The 19,419-nt window shown below is 40.0% G+C and overlaps 1 protein-coding gene across 1 annotated transcript; it reads right to left on the reverse strand.

Annotated features, from left to right (window-relative positions):
- Positions 1 to 3,546: 3,546 nt before the first annotated feature.
- LOC138358392 (leucine-rich repeat and coiled-coil domain-containing protein PF3D7_0703800-like) lies at positions 3,547 to 3,900 on the reverse strand. Its single transcript, XM_069316232.1, has one exon. It carries the CDS (start codon positions 3,898 to 3,900, stop codon positions 3,547 to 3,549), a length of 354 nt encoding a protein of 117 aa, XP_069172333.1.
- Positions 3,901 to 19,419: the final 15,519 nt, after the last annotated feature.

The raw sequence follows: 19,419 nt of genomic DNA on the forward strand, positions 1-19,419 counted from the left end.
CAAGAATCAAATAGAGAGAAGGATCTGGGGGTTGATATCACACCGAACCTGTCCCCAGAGGCCCACATCAAAAGAATATCATCAGCGGCATATGCTAGACTGGCCAACATAAGAACTGCCTTCAGAAACTTGTGTAAGGAATCTTTCAGAACCCTGTATACCACTTATGTAAGACCAATCCTGGAGTATGCAGCTCCAGCCTGGAGTCCATACCTAGTTAAACACAAGACAAAGTTAGAGAAGATTCAGCGGTATGCCACCAGGCTCGTCCCGGAACTGAGAGGATTGAGCTACGAGGAAAGGCTAAAGGAGCTGAACCTCACATCCCTGGAAAACAGAAGAGTAAGGGGAGACATGATAACCACCTACAAAATTCTCAGGGGAATTGACAGGGTGGACAAAGACAAACGCTTCAGCACGGGTGGGACACGAACAAGGGGACACAGGTGGAAACTTAGTACCCAGATGAGCCACAGAGACGTTAGAAAGAATTTTTTCAGTGTCAGAGTAGTTAATAAATGGAATGCACTAGGAAGTGATGTGGTGGAGGCTGACTCCATACACAGTTTCAAATGTAGGTATGATAGAGCCCAGTAGGCTCAGGAATCTGTACACCAGTTGATTGACAGTTGAGAGGCGGGACCAAAGAGCCAAAGCTCAACCCCCGCAAGCACAATTAGGTGAGTACAATTAGGTGAGTACACAAACAAACAAACAAAAACATCCCCAAGATACAGCCTGTAGGAGCTGTCTAGCAAGGCGGTACCTATTTACTGCTAGGTGAACAGCTGCATCAATTTGAAGAAACAGTGCCCATCTCTTTCTGCCTCAACTGGCAAATGAACCTAAGCCCTTAGACTATGTATCCCTAGTGCTATTCGCTCGCCCTCGAGGGCTGTGTGTGTGTGTGTGTGTGTGTGTGTGTGTGTGTGTGTGTGTGTGTGTGTGTGTGTGTGTGTGTGTGTGTGTGTGTGTGTGTGTGTGTGTGTGTGTGTGTGTCTGTGTGTGTGTGTGTGTGTTAGTGTGTGTGTATGTGTGTGTGTGTGTGTGTGTGTGTGTGTGTGTGTGTGTGTGTGTGTGTGTGTGTGTGTGTGTGTGTGTGGTTGTGTGTGTGTGTGTGTGTGTGTGTGTGTGTGTGTGTGTGTGTGTGTGTATGTGTGTGTGTGTGTGTGTGTGTGTGTGTGTGTGTGTGTGTGTGTGTGTGTGTGTGTGTGTGTGTGTGTGTGTGTGTGAATCGCAGAATCAGAGTAAATATTGAAGCAGCTGCGTCAAGCGGTGGACTGATATTGGGAGGTGTTGTATGGTTTTAGTGTGAGTGTATGAGCCAAGGAGAGAGAAAGAGAGAGAGAGAGAAAGAGAAAGAGAGAGAGAGAGAGAGAGAGAGAATATACCAAGGAGAGCTAGACAGTTAACCACACTGAAAATGCCGGAATTATCCACTAATGTTCGTGATTGATCTGAGCAGGTGAAGTGGTCTTCACCATCATACTCTTCTACGAGATCACATCCTCCTTCAAGGTCACATCCTCTTACAAGGTCACACTGTCCTTCAAGGTGACAGCGGCTGACGGTCGGGGTCCTCACCTCCCATAGTGGTGCGTGTCCACTTGCTGCTGGCGTACGCTTAAATAAAACAACGCTTACAGAGAAGGGGGACCTACCTACCTTTCTTACTTATTCAGGGCATAGGGAACACGAGTTTCCAGCAAGGGTTCTGGGTTGGGTTTCACCGCTGAATGTTATCGTCTTCGTCCTTGTCAACTACATTTAGCGACACATTCACAGGTGATGCTAATTTCTTATGAAGGAAACTAATCTCTATTTTTTAATGAATGGTTCATACAGTTATACACAAAACCGGATAAGTTGGTACATAAAAACTTGATTGTTTTTTAAATGAATAAAAAATATTATTGTTGTGATCGTTGTGGCATTTATATATATATTTATACGTATGCATCACAAAATATGTTTTTTACGGTCTTTGAGTTCTCTCTCTCTTTCTCTCTCTCTCTCTCTCTCTCTCTCTCTCTCTCTCTCTCTCTCTCTCTCTCTCTCTCTCTCTCTCTCTCTCTCTCTCTCTCTCTCTCTCTCTCTCTCTCTCTCTCTCTCTCTCTCTCTCTCTCTCTCTCTCTCTCTCTCTCTCTCTCTCTCTCTCTCTCTCTCTCTCTCTCTCTCTCTCTCTCTCTCTCTCTCTCTCTCTCTCCTTCACTCATAATTTCCTTACATCGTCAGACACGTTATCAATACGTCGTGACAGGCTGATGGTAGGCAGGATAACAGAAGCGTCTGATAATGCGAAGGTGACGTGGAACTCGTATATGTACATGTGCTTGTGAGTATGTGTGTGTGTAATTACCTAAGTATAATTACCTAAGTGTAGTTATATGGTGAGAGCTACGCTCGTGGTGTCCCGTCTTCCCAGCACTCTTTGTCATATAACGCTTTGAAACTACTGACGGTCTTGGCCTCCACCACCTTCTCACCTAACTTGTTCCAACCGTCTACAACCCTGTTTGCGAAAGTGATTTTTTATATTTTTTCGGCATCTGTGTTTAGCTAGTTTAAATCTATGACCTCTTGTTCTTAAAGTTCCAGGTCTCAGGAAATCTTCCCTATCGATTTAACAATTCCTGTTACTATTTTGTATGTAGTGATCATATCACCTCTTTTTCTTCTGTCTTCTAGTTTTGGCATATTAAATGCCTCAAACATCTCCTCGTAGCTCTTGCCCTTCAGTTCTGGGAGCCACTTAGTAGCATGTCTTTGCACCTTTTCCAGTTTGTTGATGTGCTTCTTAAGATATGGGCACCACACAACCGCTGTATATTCTAGCTTTGGCCTAACAAAAGTCATGAACAATTTCTTTAGTATATCGCCATCCATGTATTTAAAAGCAATTCTGAAGTTAGAAAGCGTGGCATAGGCTCCTCGCACAATATTCTTTATGTGGTCCTCAGGTGATAGTTTTATATCTAGAACCACCCCTAGATCTCTTTCTTTATCAGAATTCTTTAAAGATTTCTCACATAATACATAGGTTGTGTGTGTGTGTGTGTGTGTGTGTGTGTGTGTGTGTGTGTGTGTGTGTGTGTGTGTGTGTGTGTGTGTGTGTGTGTGTGTGTGTGTGTGTGTGTGTGTGTGTGTGTGTGTGTGTGTGTGTGTGTGTGTGTGTGTGTGAGTGTGTGTGTGTGTGTGTGTAAGTGTGTATGTGTTAGTGTGTATGTTTCCCCATGACCAGTACGTGAAAAACACAGTAATGATGGGGAAACCAGGATGGATTACAAATATTCTAGAAAACCATGTTTTTTTCTGGCTCCTCTGCATCCAAAAACACGTTTAATCACACGTGCGATCAAACACCCAGACGTAGCACGTACACAAACACACCTCTGCAGGAGTAGACACACACACATGTATACATACAAGAACATTCATGCATGCATCACCCAGGGACTGCGCTCCGGGTATTGCAATCTTGGCAACAAAGTTTATCGGGAAGTGATTTGTTTATTCATTCTCGGTTGAACAAGTTTCGTGATTGCCTCAGTTGAGAGGAAAGTTGCTACGTTCATCTGTAATATTCTTGCTAAGTGCATCTGTAACATTCTTGCTACGTTCATCTGAAACATTTTTGATACGTTGATCTGCAACATTCTTGCTACATTCATCTGTAACATTCTTGTTACGTTCATCTTTAACATTCTTGCTACGTTTATCTGAAACATTTTTGCTACATTCATCTGTAACATTCTTGAAACTTTCATCTGTAACATTCCAGCTATGTTCACATGAAACGTTTTTGCTCCGCTCCTCTGTACCATTAATGCTACGTTGATCTGTAATATTCTTGCTAGGGTCGTCTGAACTATTGTGTCTACGATCAATGATATGCAACATAATAACAACTCACATTGAAATATTGTTGCTTTGCACGGCTGTGCTATTGCACCAGCATGTCACTGAACAATTCCATAAACTTCCCACTTATCAGGCAAGGGACAACAATTGTACAATATTTTCATTGTTATTGTAGGAATCACTGGATTGCACAAGCGTTCTTACAGCTGTTTGAAGCCTTCTGTCTCTAGAGTTACATGTCTTTTCAAACTTGTTTTGTCACTCGTTTATTCAGACTTGATTTTAGCAAAATATATCAAGAGTTAAGGCTGGAATGTAAAACTCAAGTCATTTTATGTTAGTTTAGGTTAGGTTAGGTTAGGTTAGGTTAGCTCTAGTTAAGTTTGGTTCGGTTAGGTTATAGTTATTTTAGCTGTCATGTTTTTTTCAATAGAATACCATTATTCAATAGAATACCCTTATTCAATAGAATAACATTATTCAATAGAATACCCTTATTCAATAGAATAACATTATTCAATAGAATAACATTATTCAATAGAATAACATTAGTACAATTACATCGCATCAGGCTTGGATACCCATGTGGATGGGAAATAAGTTTACAGGTTCCAGAAGATGCGAGGAAATGTCAGCACTGTAGAGAAATGCCCGTCAGACCCCTGAAACATTATCTAACGTAGAGCAGAGTTAGAAACCCTAAAAGATTGCAAATAAGATTTAAGAGAGCAGCAGAAGTTGTTAAACATATTGAACATAATCTTACTGAAGCAAATATACGAGTCATACTAATACACCGCCTAAGTTATACAGTAACGAGAAACAAGTAACACCTAGTGTGTCACCCAGAGACCTTTAAAAAAAAATCTCTCAAAGCCAGTTGGCTGCACCCGCAAAAGTGCTGCTCTGACTACGAATTTAATCAGAGTTTATTAACACGTAAGAGATAAAGTGCAGCTTAACTACACGAAACCCCTCAACAACGTCAAAGGGTAAAAAAAAAATTTACTTCCAGTTTATATATATATATATATATATATATATATATATATATATATATATATATATATATATATATATATATATATATATATATATATATATATATATATATATATATACCAATAGGTATATACCATAAATCCTAACATTAAGAAGCGAGGAGAACGTGGGTCCAGGACAGGAACTTGGCTTAGCAAGAAGCACTCTAAAATAACATCCTTCGACACGTCCGTCATTTCATTTTTGGTAAATCCCTGGATTAAGCTGACCATCCTGGTCTTGAAGTTATAACAGAAAATCTATGTCGAGGAATAAGACTGCGTTGACGTTCTAGCCAGTCGCTCAGTTGGCCTCTCAGTTATGCCAACAAAATCCTATAATAAGATTGACACCTTTTGGCTCGTGATTTTTGTTGAGTCGAACACCGCAATGTTCCGTCCTTTCATGCTATTTGTTACGCCAAGAACTAGTAAATCCAAAATGTTTGTTGACCAGACCACACACTAGAAGGTGAAGGGACGACGACGTTTCATTTCGTCCTGGACCATTCTCAATCGACTTGAGAATGGTCCAGGATAGACCGAAACGTCGTCGTCCCTTCACCTTCTAGTGTGTGGTTTGGTTAACATACTTTAGCCACGTTATTGTGACTCATCGCCTTCAAAATGTTTCTTGTCTTTATATAATCCTCTTTTCTTTTGAGAGTTTTGCATTTTTACTTTATATCTGCATTTTGTTCAACTCATTTAACTAGCATAACTTTTTTACAAAATCGTATAGTTGCATAAATATGCATACACATACACACGCACAGGTACATACACATGTCCTTGAGGGCAACGCTCGGGAGTCATAGTCAACGTAGTCAAACGTACCCGATTTGATTCCCGGCCAAGGCAAAAGCAAATTGGTACAGTTTCTTCCTTCTGGTGCCTCTCTTTACCTTACAGTAAATAGGTGCCTGAGAGTTAGACAACTGCTACAAGCTGCATTCTGTGGATGTGTGTCTGTTTGTGTGTGTTGGAGAATATTATATAGAGTAAATATGATTGTGGAAAATAGAACGGGCGATAGTACATTAGACAACCGACGGTTAGAAAGGCGGGAACTAAGAGCTAACTGGTCAATCCTGCAGGTACAAACAGTAAATACACGCACGTGCACACACACTAAACTGAAACAGGCTACATGAAGAAACTGGCGACTTGTGCTCAATAAACATCTTAAAGTTGTACAATACCAAGTAGCAGGCGGAGCTGGCTTCTCATTATGGTAAAGAGAGCTGTAATTCTACCCAGCAAAAACATCTATTTAAGTATATATATAAGTGAGAACAAGCACACCCAAACACACGCACAGTTGTTTCCTGCTAAGTTCAACTGATATTCAACACCAATAAGTGCAAATTAATGATAATGGAAATGACTCCAAATGAGAGACGAAGAAGAAAACCTGACACTAGACATCACACTAAACCTGACTCCCGAAGCGTAGATAATATGAAGTAATCAGCATCATATATATAAGATTAACAAACATCAAATGAGCTTTCAAGAATATGAATGTAACCTCATTCAGGACATGGAAATGTCTGTAAGAGACGGAATCTTCAGTGCAATCAAACCTAGCCTTCGAGCTCATTAAGACTCGAGAAAGACCACATCTCGGTCGTCAGACTAATTCAAGACTTGCGGGTAATTAGTTGCAAAGAAAGATTAGGTCAAGTATTACGACAAATGAGGCGCGCACAAGGAAAGACATCTACTCACTAGTTTCTGAATACTAAGCTGAAACAGAATCCACATATGGATTTAAAGCTAGGAATGATAAGGCCAAGCTTTGCAAGTCAACAGTTGGGATTACCAAGGGCGTGAAACTGAGCTCTAGGAAACCAACCTACACGAGTACATTATATATATATATATATATATATATATATATATATATATATATATATATATATATATATATATATATATATATATTACATAATATAATATAATATAGACAGTCGACTTGAGAATGGTCCAGGATGTACCGAAACGTCGTCGTCCCTTCACTTTGTAGTGTGTGGTTTGGTCAACATATTTCAGCCACGTTATTGTGACTCCTCGTCTGCATATATTTATATATATTATATTCTCAGTTCGTAATGATATTGGAGACAAATACTGCTACATCCACGTCCCTGAGTTATCATTAACAGTTACAATGGTCACAGTGTGATGCTCCAAATGCGAGAAGCGACTCAGTCAAGAACAGATTATTTCCCACTGTAAGTCTGACCCTTATTTAAATTAACAGTTCCATTATTTTCATATTTAGGAAGAAAGTATAAATATTATTATTAGCAGTAGGAGCAGTTACAGCAGTAGCAGTAACACAGATGACATGAGTAAGAACAGCCTTAGTAGTATAGAAAACAACAGCTTTATAATATATATTTTGTCAAATAGCAGTAGTAAGTGTGAGTAACTAGCAATAATGAATTACAATCTAAAGTGCAAAATAGCAGAAATTAAATCTCACCCTTACGTAATTCCTACGGACCTCCTCTGATTTGGAAATACATCCTGAAAATCTTGTCCGCACACACACATTTACTACACAAATTAGCTGTTATACAAGCGTGGTGCTTAAGCTTGATGATTCTAGTAATGGTCATTATTGCATTCTTATATTTAATTTTTCCAGTTTTGAGCGTACACTTGCAGAACTGGCCACACGCGCGTGTGTAGAGGGTGGGAACATGTTTGCGTGTGTGTGTGTGTGTGTGTGTGTGTGTGTGTGTGTGTGTGTGTGTGTGTGTGTGTGTGTGTGTGTGTGTGTGTGTGTGTGTGTGTGTGTGTGTGTGTGTGTGTGTTAGGTACTGCGAATGTATGATACCGTGAAATCGTGCGTGCATTTGTATCAACACGCGCCCAACGTAAACACAGCCTTTGTAATATTTAAGAAAAAACTCCGTATGTAGACTAAGCCGAATTTAATCCTAGAAGCATTGTTGCACTTCCGGGACTAATCTGCAACGCTGAGAGCCTTGTTAACGTCGGAGGGGAAACTGCTACACCGGGAGATACTGCGAGGACGTTACACAAATACGACAATAAACACACACACACACACACACACGTACAGACACACACGTAAACACGTACATGCACACAAATGAACACACATATGCAAGGTATGCCAATATATGAACTGCCTTTCGAATTCTGCTAAATGAGTACTTCAAAACTCTCTTACAAGTATAATTTACATGATACACATGTTTCTTGTGTATCAAACATGCGAGACCAATTCTTTAATATGAGGCTCAAGCGCTGACACTCCATCTCATTAAATAAGAAATGAGGCTCTCTAATATCCAGAGGCATGCTACCAACCAGCGGAAGTTCTGAATGGCATCAGTTACGAAGAATGACTCAAAGATTCATTCCACGTCATTATAGGAGAGGACAATAAGGAGACATGATGTCTACAGTTTCCAAACAATTGGTATGGACAGGTTTTACTCAATGTGGTATACGAACTAGAGAGACAAGAGGAGACTAAGAACTAGAAAAAGCCCCTGAGACATTAGCAGCCTTTTTTTCAGTTTCATAGTGAACAAATGTAATGCCCGCAAAAGCAAGCTGTAAATGCAGTTTTGGCAGAACCCAATGCCATCGAGAACCTGTTCAATAAATGATTAATGAAGACAGGCTGAACCTATGAAAAAAACCTCAACCTATTCAGTGAAAAGTAAATGCAAAATATATGGAAATGCCAAAATAATTATGCCCAATATCTCTGAAAGGAGGAAGAAGAGAGAGATACATGATCTGAACATTCAAAATACTAAGACGAAATTGTTAGGAAGACGAAATACTATTTGAAATAGGTGGGGCATAAAGAATGAGATATTAGTGGAAAATGGTTTCCATAATAACCCACAAAGCTGATAGAAAACCTTTTTCAGTATCAGAGACGTAAGTAATTATAATTCCAGAGAGTGAAAAGGTGGTGTCAAACTCAATACACCGATTCAACTGTAGATATAACAGAAACAAAATGATACTCAGGAACCTGTACGAAATTGGGTTCAATGTTGAGATTCGCGACCCAAGAGTCACGCTCATCACCACATGTGCAGATTGATGAGTACACTCTCATATTAGCAAACACTCACACCTATTCCCATAAACACATTTCCTGCTGCAGGCGATGAGTCACAATAACGTGGCTGAAGTATGTTGACCAGACCACACACTAGAAGTTGAAGGGACGACGACGTTTCGGTCCGTCCTGGACCATTCTCAAGTCGATTGTGAGAATGGTCGACAATCGACTTGAGAATGGTCCAGGACGGACCGAAACGTCGTCGTCCCTTCAACTTCTAGTGTGTGATCTGGTCAACACATTTCCTGCTGTGCTCTAACCACCCCATTTATTAAATTTTCTGATTTGTGCTTCATCAATCCAGCCATAACTGTGAATTATTATTTTAAACAAATATTAATAGAATAAATATCTATGTTATTGTAGCTATCAAAAACATAACAAATAAGTTGCAAACTTTTGCACCACCATAAGCATGGTTAATGTTTACCCTTCACCCCAATGTTTACCCCAATGCTGTGAGAGTTAAGAGGTTACCCTTACTCCTCACAACAATAATATTCATATCGAACAAACACCATTCATTCTCAATTACATTAATTTTGAGGCAAAAGTCCTGAACTCAGAGAAACAATATGGGTTGACCCTCCTATCACCAGACTGGCAGCTTCCCTCCCTGCCTTTGTGCACCTTGACTCACTCTAACTTAATTTGTCTCTGTCCTCTGATGGAGGGAAAAAGAAAACGCAGCTAATATCACCTCTTTGCTGTAGGGAGATGTTATTGTGCCTGTTTGTGGGCGAGGGAGAATATTTTTTGTTTGCGTCAATGGTTGGGGTGGGAGGTGTGCTTATGTGTTTTGTGTGTAATGTATGATTTGTGATTAAATACAAGATATTTTATCGTATTTAATTGTAGAGAAAGCTTGTGTTTGTTTGGTGAGTGAGTGGTGCGATTTCACGAGTGAAGAAACAGTGATTTCACATGTTGGTACTCACCTAATGGTGCCTGTAATACAGAGTTTCAGCACTTGGAGCCCGTAATTCCAGTAGCCACATTCTTCCATATGTTCAACAGTCTTCTGTGAGGTGCTGTGCCACAGGTTTTCTGACAGTCCATGAAAACACAGCCCATTCTCTACTGTAGTACCTCTTACCCCATTATAGTTTCCTCAAGTTTGCAAAGCAAAATTTCACATTTCTCACTTCATGTTAATGTTGCGTTAAGTAGACTCTTCTCTCCAGTTGTTGTTCTAACAGTATATATATATATATATATATATATATATATATATATATATATATATATATATATATATATATATATATATATATATATATATATATATATATATATATATATATATATATATGTATATATATATATATATATATATATATATATATATATATATATATATATATATATATATATAATTTTTTGTATATTTGAAGTATACTAATTGCCTTCGTGTTGCTTGGTATGTACCTGGTGTGTGTGCGTGTGCTCCTGGGAAGAATAGATGACTCCAAGACGTCTAGGATCGATGGAGGACGCTCGCTTACTTATTTTTTCACGTCTCTTCCCGAATATTATTTTCACGCTTTTGTTTCTAGTAATACATTAGAGAGCCAGCCCCTAGGGTGCACGTGACACGAGACACCACCTGGAACGGTTATACAGAGGTAAGAGCTACTTGTCTAGTATTATAGTAATGATACGGCAATAAAGTTTCTTATTCCATGTTCAAAGACATCAATCAACTCCTAATTAGGGGACAACACTCGACGTTTCAAGACGCTCTTCTGGGAAGCTTGTACGAGGAAGTTTATTAAATCTCCTTAAGTTCCATTCCAGATATCCAAGATCTGGCGTACGTGTGGGGCAGTAAGATGATCATACGTTTCAGTGCTAGAGGAGAAAACGTTTGTGTTTGTGGTGGACTAGAGGGTTTGTTGGTGTGTGGTAGACGAGCGGTTTGTTGATTGCATGTTATGGGAGTGGGATATAATTGTGTGTGTAAGTGGTTGAGGTGGAGTTTATTTTTCAGTAGTGCAGGAAAGGACTGTTTGTGGGGTGCAAGAGAGGTTTGTGTGTGTGTAGTGGAGGAACAGTTTGTGTGTTAGTGTTGCCATGTGAGTGAGCTTGTTTGTATAATGCTGGTGGGGTTTGCATGTGTTACTGGAGGTAGAGTGTACTTGTGAGGGTTGTGTTGATTGTGTTAGTGGTGGAGAGGGGGGGGGGAGGTGTACTTGAGTCAGTGGTGGTGTAGTGGGCTAGTGTTTGTGTGGTGTAGGTGTTAGATCAATTATTCTCAATCTAAATATTAGCACTCATATTTTATATTCAAACTATTGAATGTAATTGGCTTCTACTGCATTCTCATCTAGTTAACTCCATTTTTTTATTATTACCAATTTTCTTGCATTTCTATAACCCATCGGTTTTTCTAGCTTCTAAACATATTTTCTGGTTCTTCTGGAATTTATTAAGAACAGTTCCGCTTTTTCCTTTCCCACTCTGTCAATTTCATAAAATAGTTCTGTGCCTCTGAGGCAAGACTTAGTGTTATATATTTTTGGTATTTCCCTTTGTTTCACAGAAATAGTTCCTTGATCACTCTCGTCCATCGTACTAGATTTCATTCAATGTAAAACTTCATCATGTTACAATTACTAGTATTAAATTCCAATAGCCATTTATCGGACCAATCCTGCAGTCTAACTTAGCTGAGTAGGTAACAATTTTCCTCTGTCTCTACTCTTATTATTTTATTTATTAATATGTAATCACTAACATTAAGATTTCAACCCCACAGTTACAGATGAGTGTGTAGGGTTCAAGAAGGGTGGGGTGGGGGGGAAGAGCAGGAAGGGGGGGGCTGAAGGAGTCCTATGTCATTATTCGAGATTGTTGCAAAAATAATGAGACGATTCAAGACAGGGGAAGCGTTTCCGTGTGTGTGTGTGTGCGTGCGTGTGTGTGTGTGTGTGTGTGTGTGTGTGTGTGTGTGTGTGTGTGTGTGTGTGTGTGTGTGTGTGTGTGTGTGTGTGTGTGTGTGTGTGTGTGTGTGTGTTTATGAATTTACTATTTGTATGTGCAGAATTGAGCTATTACCTCTTGCTTTTTTAACTAATTCTATTTCAATTCTATTTTCCTCTATTATGTCTACTACATATATTTATCTCTAATACACACACACAAACACACACACACACACACACACACACACACACACACACACACACACACACACACACACACACACACACACACATCCCAGAGATAAGAGAGGGAATAGTTAACCAGGAACCACTGGAAGAGTTTGAGATTACCAGCGGGGAAGTAAGGAAGTGTTTACTAGAGTTGGATGTGACAAAGGCTATAGGCCCAGATGGAATCTCCCCTTGGATACTAAAGGAAGGAGCAGAAGAACTGTGCCTACCACTCTCCATAGTGTATATCAAATCACTGGCAACAGGGGAACTGCCAGAAATTTGGAAAGCAGCTAACGTAGTCCCGATATACAAGGGGATAGACAGGAAGCACTGAACTACATACAGGAAAGTGTCCCTAACCTGCATACCATGCAAGCTGATGGAGAAGATTGTGCGAAGAAAGTTAGTGGAGCATCTGGAGCGAAAGAACTTTGTAACACAACATCAACATGGGTTCAGGGATGGCAGGTCCTGCCTCACAGGGTTACTTGAATTCTACGACCAGGCAACAAAAATAAGGCAAGAAAGAGAAGGGTGAGCAGACTGCATATTTTTGGATTGTCAAAAAGCTTTTGATACAATACCACACAAGAGGCTAGTTAAAAAGCTGGAGATGCATGCTGGAGTGAAAGGGAAGGTACTCCATTGGATGCAGGAGTACCTAAGCAACAGGAGACAACGAGTCAGTGTGAGGGGTGAGGTCTCAGATTGGCGAGAAGTTACAAGTGGAGTCTCGCAGGGGTCAGTCCTTGGACCTATACTGTTTCTGATATATGTAAATGATCTCCCAGAGGGTATAGAATAGTTTCTCTCAATGTTTGCCGATGATGCAAAAATTATGAGGAGGATTGAAACAGAGGATGATAGTAGGAGGCTACAAGATGACCAAGACAGACTGAATGAATGGTCCAACAAATGACTGTTGAAGTTCAACCCGAGTAAATGCAAAGTAATGAAACTAGGCAGTGGAAACAGAAGGCCAGACACAGGATACAGAATAGGAGATGAAGTACTTAATGAAACGCACAGAGAGAAAGATCTAGGAGTTGATATTACACCAAACCTGTCTCCTGAAGCCCATTTAAAAAGAATAACGTCTGCGGCATATGCGAGGCTGGCTAACATCAGAACAGCGTTCAGGAACCTGTGTAAGGAATCATTCAGAATCTTGTACACCACATATGTAAGACCAATCCTGGAATATGCGGCCCCAGCATGGAGCCCATATCTTGTCAAGCACAAGACGAAGCTGGAAAAAGTCCAAAGGTATGCCACTAGACTAGTCCCAGAACTAAGAGGCATGAGTTACGAGGAAAGGCTGTGGGAAATGCACCTTACGACACTGGAAGACAGAAGAGTAAGGGGAGACATGATCACAACCTACAAAATCCTCAGGGGAATCGACGGAGTAAACAAGGATAAACAATTAAACACTGGCGTGACGCGAACAAGGAGACACAGGTGGAAACTGAGTACCCACATGAGCCACAGGGACGTTAGTAGGAACTTTTTCAGTGTCAGAGTAGTTAACGGATGGAATGCATTAGGCAGTGATGTGGTGGAGGCTGACTCCATACACAGTTTTATATGTAGATATGATAGAGCCCAGTAAGCTCAGCAACCTGTACACCAGTTGATTGACAGTTGAGAGGCGGGACCAAAGAGCCAAAGCTCAACCCTCGCAAGCACAAATAGGTGAGTACAAATAGGTGAGTACACACACTCACACACACATGCTAAACATGTGTGTGTTTGATTCCATGCTGGGGCCGCATATTCCAGGATTGGTCTTACATATGTGATGTACAAGATTCTGAATGATTCCTTACACAGGTTCCTGAACGATGTTCTGATGTTAGCCAGCCTCGCATATGCCGCAGACGTTATTCTTATTCACATGCGGACGATGCTAAAATTATGAGAAGGATTAAAACAGAAGAGGACTGTTTGAGGCTTCAAGAAGACCTAGACAAGCTGAAGGAATGGTCGAACAAATGGTTGTTAGAGTTTAACCCAACCAAATGTAATGTAATGAAGATAGGTGTAGGGAGCAGGAGGCCAGATACAAGGTATCATCTGGGAGAGGAAATTCTTCAGGAGTCAGAGAAGGAAAAAGACTTGGGGGTTGATATCACGCCAGACCTGTCTCCTGCAGCACATATCAAGCGGATAACATCAGCGGCATATGCCAGGCTGGCCAACATACGAACGGCATTCAGAAACTTGTGTAAAGAATCATTCAGAACTTTGTATACCACATATGTCAGGCCAATCCTGGAGTATGCAGCCCCAGCATGGAGTCCATATCTAGTCAAGGATAAGACTAAACTGGAAAAGGTTCAAAGGTTTGCCACCAGACTAGTACCCGAGCTGAGAGGTATGAGCTACGAGGAGAGACTTCGGGAATTAAACCTCACTTCGCTGGAAGACAGAAGAGTTAGGGGGGACATGATCACCACATTCAAGATTCTGAAGGGGATTGATAGGGTAGATAAAGACAGTCTATTTAACACAAGGGGAACACGCACAAGGGGACACAGGTGGAAACTGAGTGCCCAAATGAGCCACAGAGATATTAGAAAGAACTTTTTTAGTGTCAGAGTGGTTGACAAATGGAATGCATTAGGGGGTGATGTGGTGGAGGCTCACTCCATACACAGTTTCAAGTGTAGATATGACAGAGCCCGATAGGCTCAGGAATCTGTACACCTGTTGATTGACGGTTGAGAGGCGGGACCAAAGAGCCAGAGCTCAACCCCCGCAAACACAACTAGGTGAGTACAACTAGGTGAGTACACACGCACCAAAGAGCCAGAGCTCAACCCCCGCAAGCACAATTAGGTAAGTACACACACACTTACTCCCCCACAGTATCCAGGAAGCATTCCGTTGCAGCTGTCCAGCTCCCAGGTACCTATTTACTGCTAGGTACCTGGCATTTAGCGAGGTCTGGGAGTACCTGGGAGTTAGACAGCTGCTACGGGCTGCTTCCTGAGGATGTGTAACAAAAAGGAGGCCCTGGTCGAAGACCGGGCCGCGGAGACGCTAAGCCCCGAAATCATCTCAAGATAACTCAAGATAAGAATGTGTATGTGCATAAAGGCCACTACTTGCGCAGGTATACAGCCGCTTAACCTTAAAAATTAGAATAATTTAAATCTCTCAATTTTCTCCCTTTACAACATATATTCTAATTTGCTTCTCCTTTAGTAAGCCAGTTTCATAATAATGAATTCCTCCAGAACTTTTGTGTTAAATCACCGTTAAGTTACACGATGAAGGACTAGGGTGTTTGAACTTTCAGAAATGGGTAAATTGCCAGCGCTCTCTTTAAAAGGAGGAGTAAATAGTGATTTACATCAAGGGTAGATAGATTCTAGAATAGATAGAATCTCAGTCTAAAGCTATGGTCTAATTTGTTTTCTTCCAGAAATTATAAGCAATAGTTCAGTTAAATATTCATTTGAATTCAATTATTAGTAAATATGTATATTTCTCTCTAAATATGCTTCTTTAAGAGCGAGTTATAAGAATCAAATTTTGAGGCGTGTGTGTGTCTGTGCGCTCACCAAGTTGTAGTTATTAAGTTTAGTTTGCAGGGTCGAACAATGGGTCGTTTGTCCACGGCTTCCCACCTCCTGGCCTGTTAATGGGACGTTTCTCATTCCTTTTTCAATCCTCGAATTTATCGAGTTATATCTGTCTGTTTATCTGTCTCTCTGTCTGTCATTTTATACGAGCTGAAGCGATGCTGATCAATGATATCCTCTTGAACTTCTCCTGAGAAATATCGTACCTTACTTTGATCTTACATTCGTGAACGCCCAAAATTACTAATACGATAACTTGTCTCCGCTAAGCTGTGAAATATAAAGAAGTTTTTTTTTTAAATCTTTACTGCAGTTGAAGGCCTGGCTAAATGGCTTCCCGAACATTGGAAAACAATTCATTTCTTGTGTTTAGGATACCCATAGTTTTGAGTTTTTTTTAACCTCCAATTTAACTTTGGCTTTCGTATTTTAACAATAATTTCCATCAGGTTTAGCTGAAACATTTTGTACACTTCCTCTACTCTCTTCTCTATGTCTACAATACGTTCTCTTTAGACCATTTACTTCTTTTCAACGATATTTTGACACTTTATTTTTGTTTTTTTTCAAGTATATTGTAGATTGTCGTTCCCTTTCCACTACTCATGTTCCCTTACCTAACCGATAACCAGTGAAAGCTGCCACTCATTAATTTCGGATTAAATGTTCTAGTGACTTTTTGTTTCTCCATAAGGTTATTGTCATTCTGTCAAGGGGCCCGGATCTAACTCAGATTTGTCAGTTAATTAAACACTTATAATGAACATTATAAGTGTCACTTTATAATGGGGAATTGAGCATCACCAGGGTCAGTGATGAATTTGTTTTTCGTTCCATTTGTGATGCTGTTCCTCCTCCACTTTAGTGGCAATACACGGTCATTCATCTACACTAATTACATTACGCTCCCTGTCATTCATTCCAACCCTGACTGTTTTTCGGATATATCAAGTTATGTGTGTGACTGACTTTCTATCTGACTGCTTGTCTGTCTGTTTTTTTCCCATCGTTTTCCGTTTCTTCCCTCGCCTCTTCTCTTCCTTCCTAATTTCAATCCCATTATTTTTAATTTGTCAACAAGCCCTTTCGTTCCTCCTTTTGATTTGTTAATCTATATGAAAGTAATCTTCCAAGTCTCCCTTTTGTTCTTCTCTTCCTCTTCACAATATTAACTAAACTCTCCTTCTATTCTCCCTTTCAAAGCCAACTTCCACCTCTCCTTGAATCCCTTATTCTACTTCCCTCCCCCATCAAACCCATCTTCCTTCTATCCCCACCTCTTCCCTACTAAGCATTGTCTTGTTTCTAGCCTCAGCGAGCACTCGATAACAAGACAAAAATATACATTTGGGTTAATCGCTTTCTGGTTGGCTCTTTGAAGATCAAGAAAATATTCAGCGATTCATTTCCCTGTCCTTCAAAGGTTCATCAGTTCTTGAGTGTTTTTGTTTATAATATCTTTCAGTTTTATATTTTGTCCTGCATAAAGCTCTGCGATATATTTATTAATAATATCGTTGTTATTGTCGTCGTGGACCGACATCTAAAACGATATTGTTGCATTATAGGGAACAAATAAAATAAAACATATAGAATAAGATATAACGAGTAAAAATGTATCATTTAATTTATGAGAAATATAAACCACACAGAACAGAATGCCAGTAATGAGACTCGACCTTACTGAGGTTGTTATCGGTATGGCTCCCCGGGGCCCGGATCACTTTAGAAGGGTTTTAGAACGTTGAAATAATTGCTTGTTAGTTGGCCTTGAGTTGTGTCTGGTGCTTTGTGTCAATTTCCGTTGAATAGTTGTGATTAGGCTTTATTCCATGAGTTGCAGTAGTGGGAGGGAGAGTTGTTGCGTTAATCGTAATAGTGTCGTAGAGGGAATCGTAGCTGTGAGGGGGTACGGGCTTGGTATACAGGAGTATTTGAACTTTTGGTTAGATTCATTTCCATACGAGAGGAAAAAAAGGGGAAATGAGTATTCAGGTGGAGCTTACGAAGACGTTTACATTTTCAAGGTTTAGTTTTGGATTTTGTTCTTTCAAGAGCATGCTATATTTATTTCAAGAGCATGCCATATCATATTTCATAAGCTGTGGTGTCGCCTTGTCTTCCCTCCCTGTTAATAACTGTTCAACTACCTTGAGAACTGTTTTGTGCTAAGTGGATGGAGCTGCTAGCAAACATTGATGAGACAAACTGTTTAACAGATTTTCAAAACAGATCAGAAAGATACATGGGTAAGAGTAGATGAATTTTAACGGGATTCTATTTCTTCATGAATTTTTCATCTCCAGTGCTATTATCCCACGGCTTTTTCCTGCTAATGTTCTTAACTATTATGCTTACTCCTGCTACCATGTATACATGTATACACCATGTTCACAGTAATTTGCAAATATTTCTTCACCGTTCATATAGACAGTCTTAAATTTTCCCTTACCTTCATAGTTACATACGACAGGCAGACCTTGGTCTGTCCTCGTACATGGCTTTTCAAGTTATTTATTACTGCCCTCGGTGCAGTACTGACGTTCGTAATTCTGCCGTTTCGGTTACTGCAACTTGTCGATTGTTAACTGGGCTAAAATATACACGGGATGTGTACAAAAGATAAGAGTGTTATGATGACTATTTGAAAGAGCTCAGCCTAACCACACTACACGAAAAAATGACTAGAGGTGATCACAACATATAACACATAGAGTGAAAAAATGAAGTGGTTACAAATAATATTTTATAAACACAAATACACACCCATATACGCTCACGCACAAAGCAGAACTTGAATAGGTCGAACAATATACAACGAGGTTCGTTCGTGAGTTAACGAAATTAAGCTACGAAGAAAGTCAGTGAGAACTAGTCCTCGCTACACAGGATGAAAAAATGAATGGGGCGCACATGATATCGACGTACAAAATACTTAAGGAGATTGGCAAAGTAGATCCAGAAGAAATGTTCCAATTAAAGGAACATTATGAAAAGACATAATTAGAAACTGGAAACAAAAATTAGTCACAGATGTCAGAAAAAATTTAGTCTCAGAATAGTATATAATTGTAACGAACTAGATGAGAGAGTGTTGAATCCAATTCGTTACGTATTTCAAAATGTAAATAAATGTATATATATATATATATATATATATATATATATATATGATAAGAAAAAATAAAGAAATGAGTCTCTTCATTGAGCTTATAATTGTTGAAAGGCGGGGCTTAGGAGCAGGTGTTCAACCCTACAAGCCAAACTAAATGAACACACACACACACATACACACACACACACACACACGCACGCACACGCACACACACACACACACACACACACACACACACACACACACACACACACACACACACACACACACGCACACACACACAGGCCACTAACGTTCAGGAATATACACATTGCTAACTCACTTAAATGCACATGCTCCCTGCGGCCTTAGGAACCAAAGGGTAATAGACCCAGTTGTTTGGAATAAACGGATTAAACCGTTTGTCAATGTTCGAAAAAAATGACACGAGTCCAAAGGAAATTCATCCTAACTCTTTGTTCAGCAACACAGAATAATTCTGCTGATACATTGCGGCAGTTGACCACAGCAGAAGGCCGCGATAGTTATAAAA

Source organism: Procambarus clarkii, chromosome 83, assembly GCF_040958095.1.
Source record: "Procambarus clarkii isolate CNS0578487 chromosome 83, FALCON_Pclarkii_2.0, whole genome shotgun sequence".
Taxonomy (NCBI): Eukaryota; Metazoa; Arthropoda; class Malacostraca; order Decapoda; family Cambaridae; genus Procambarus; species Procambarus clarkii.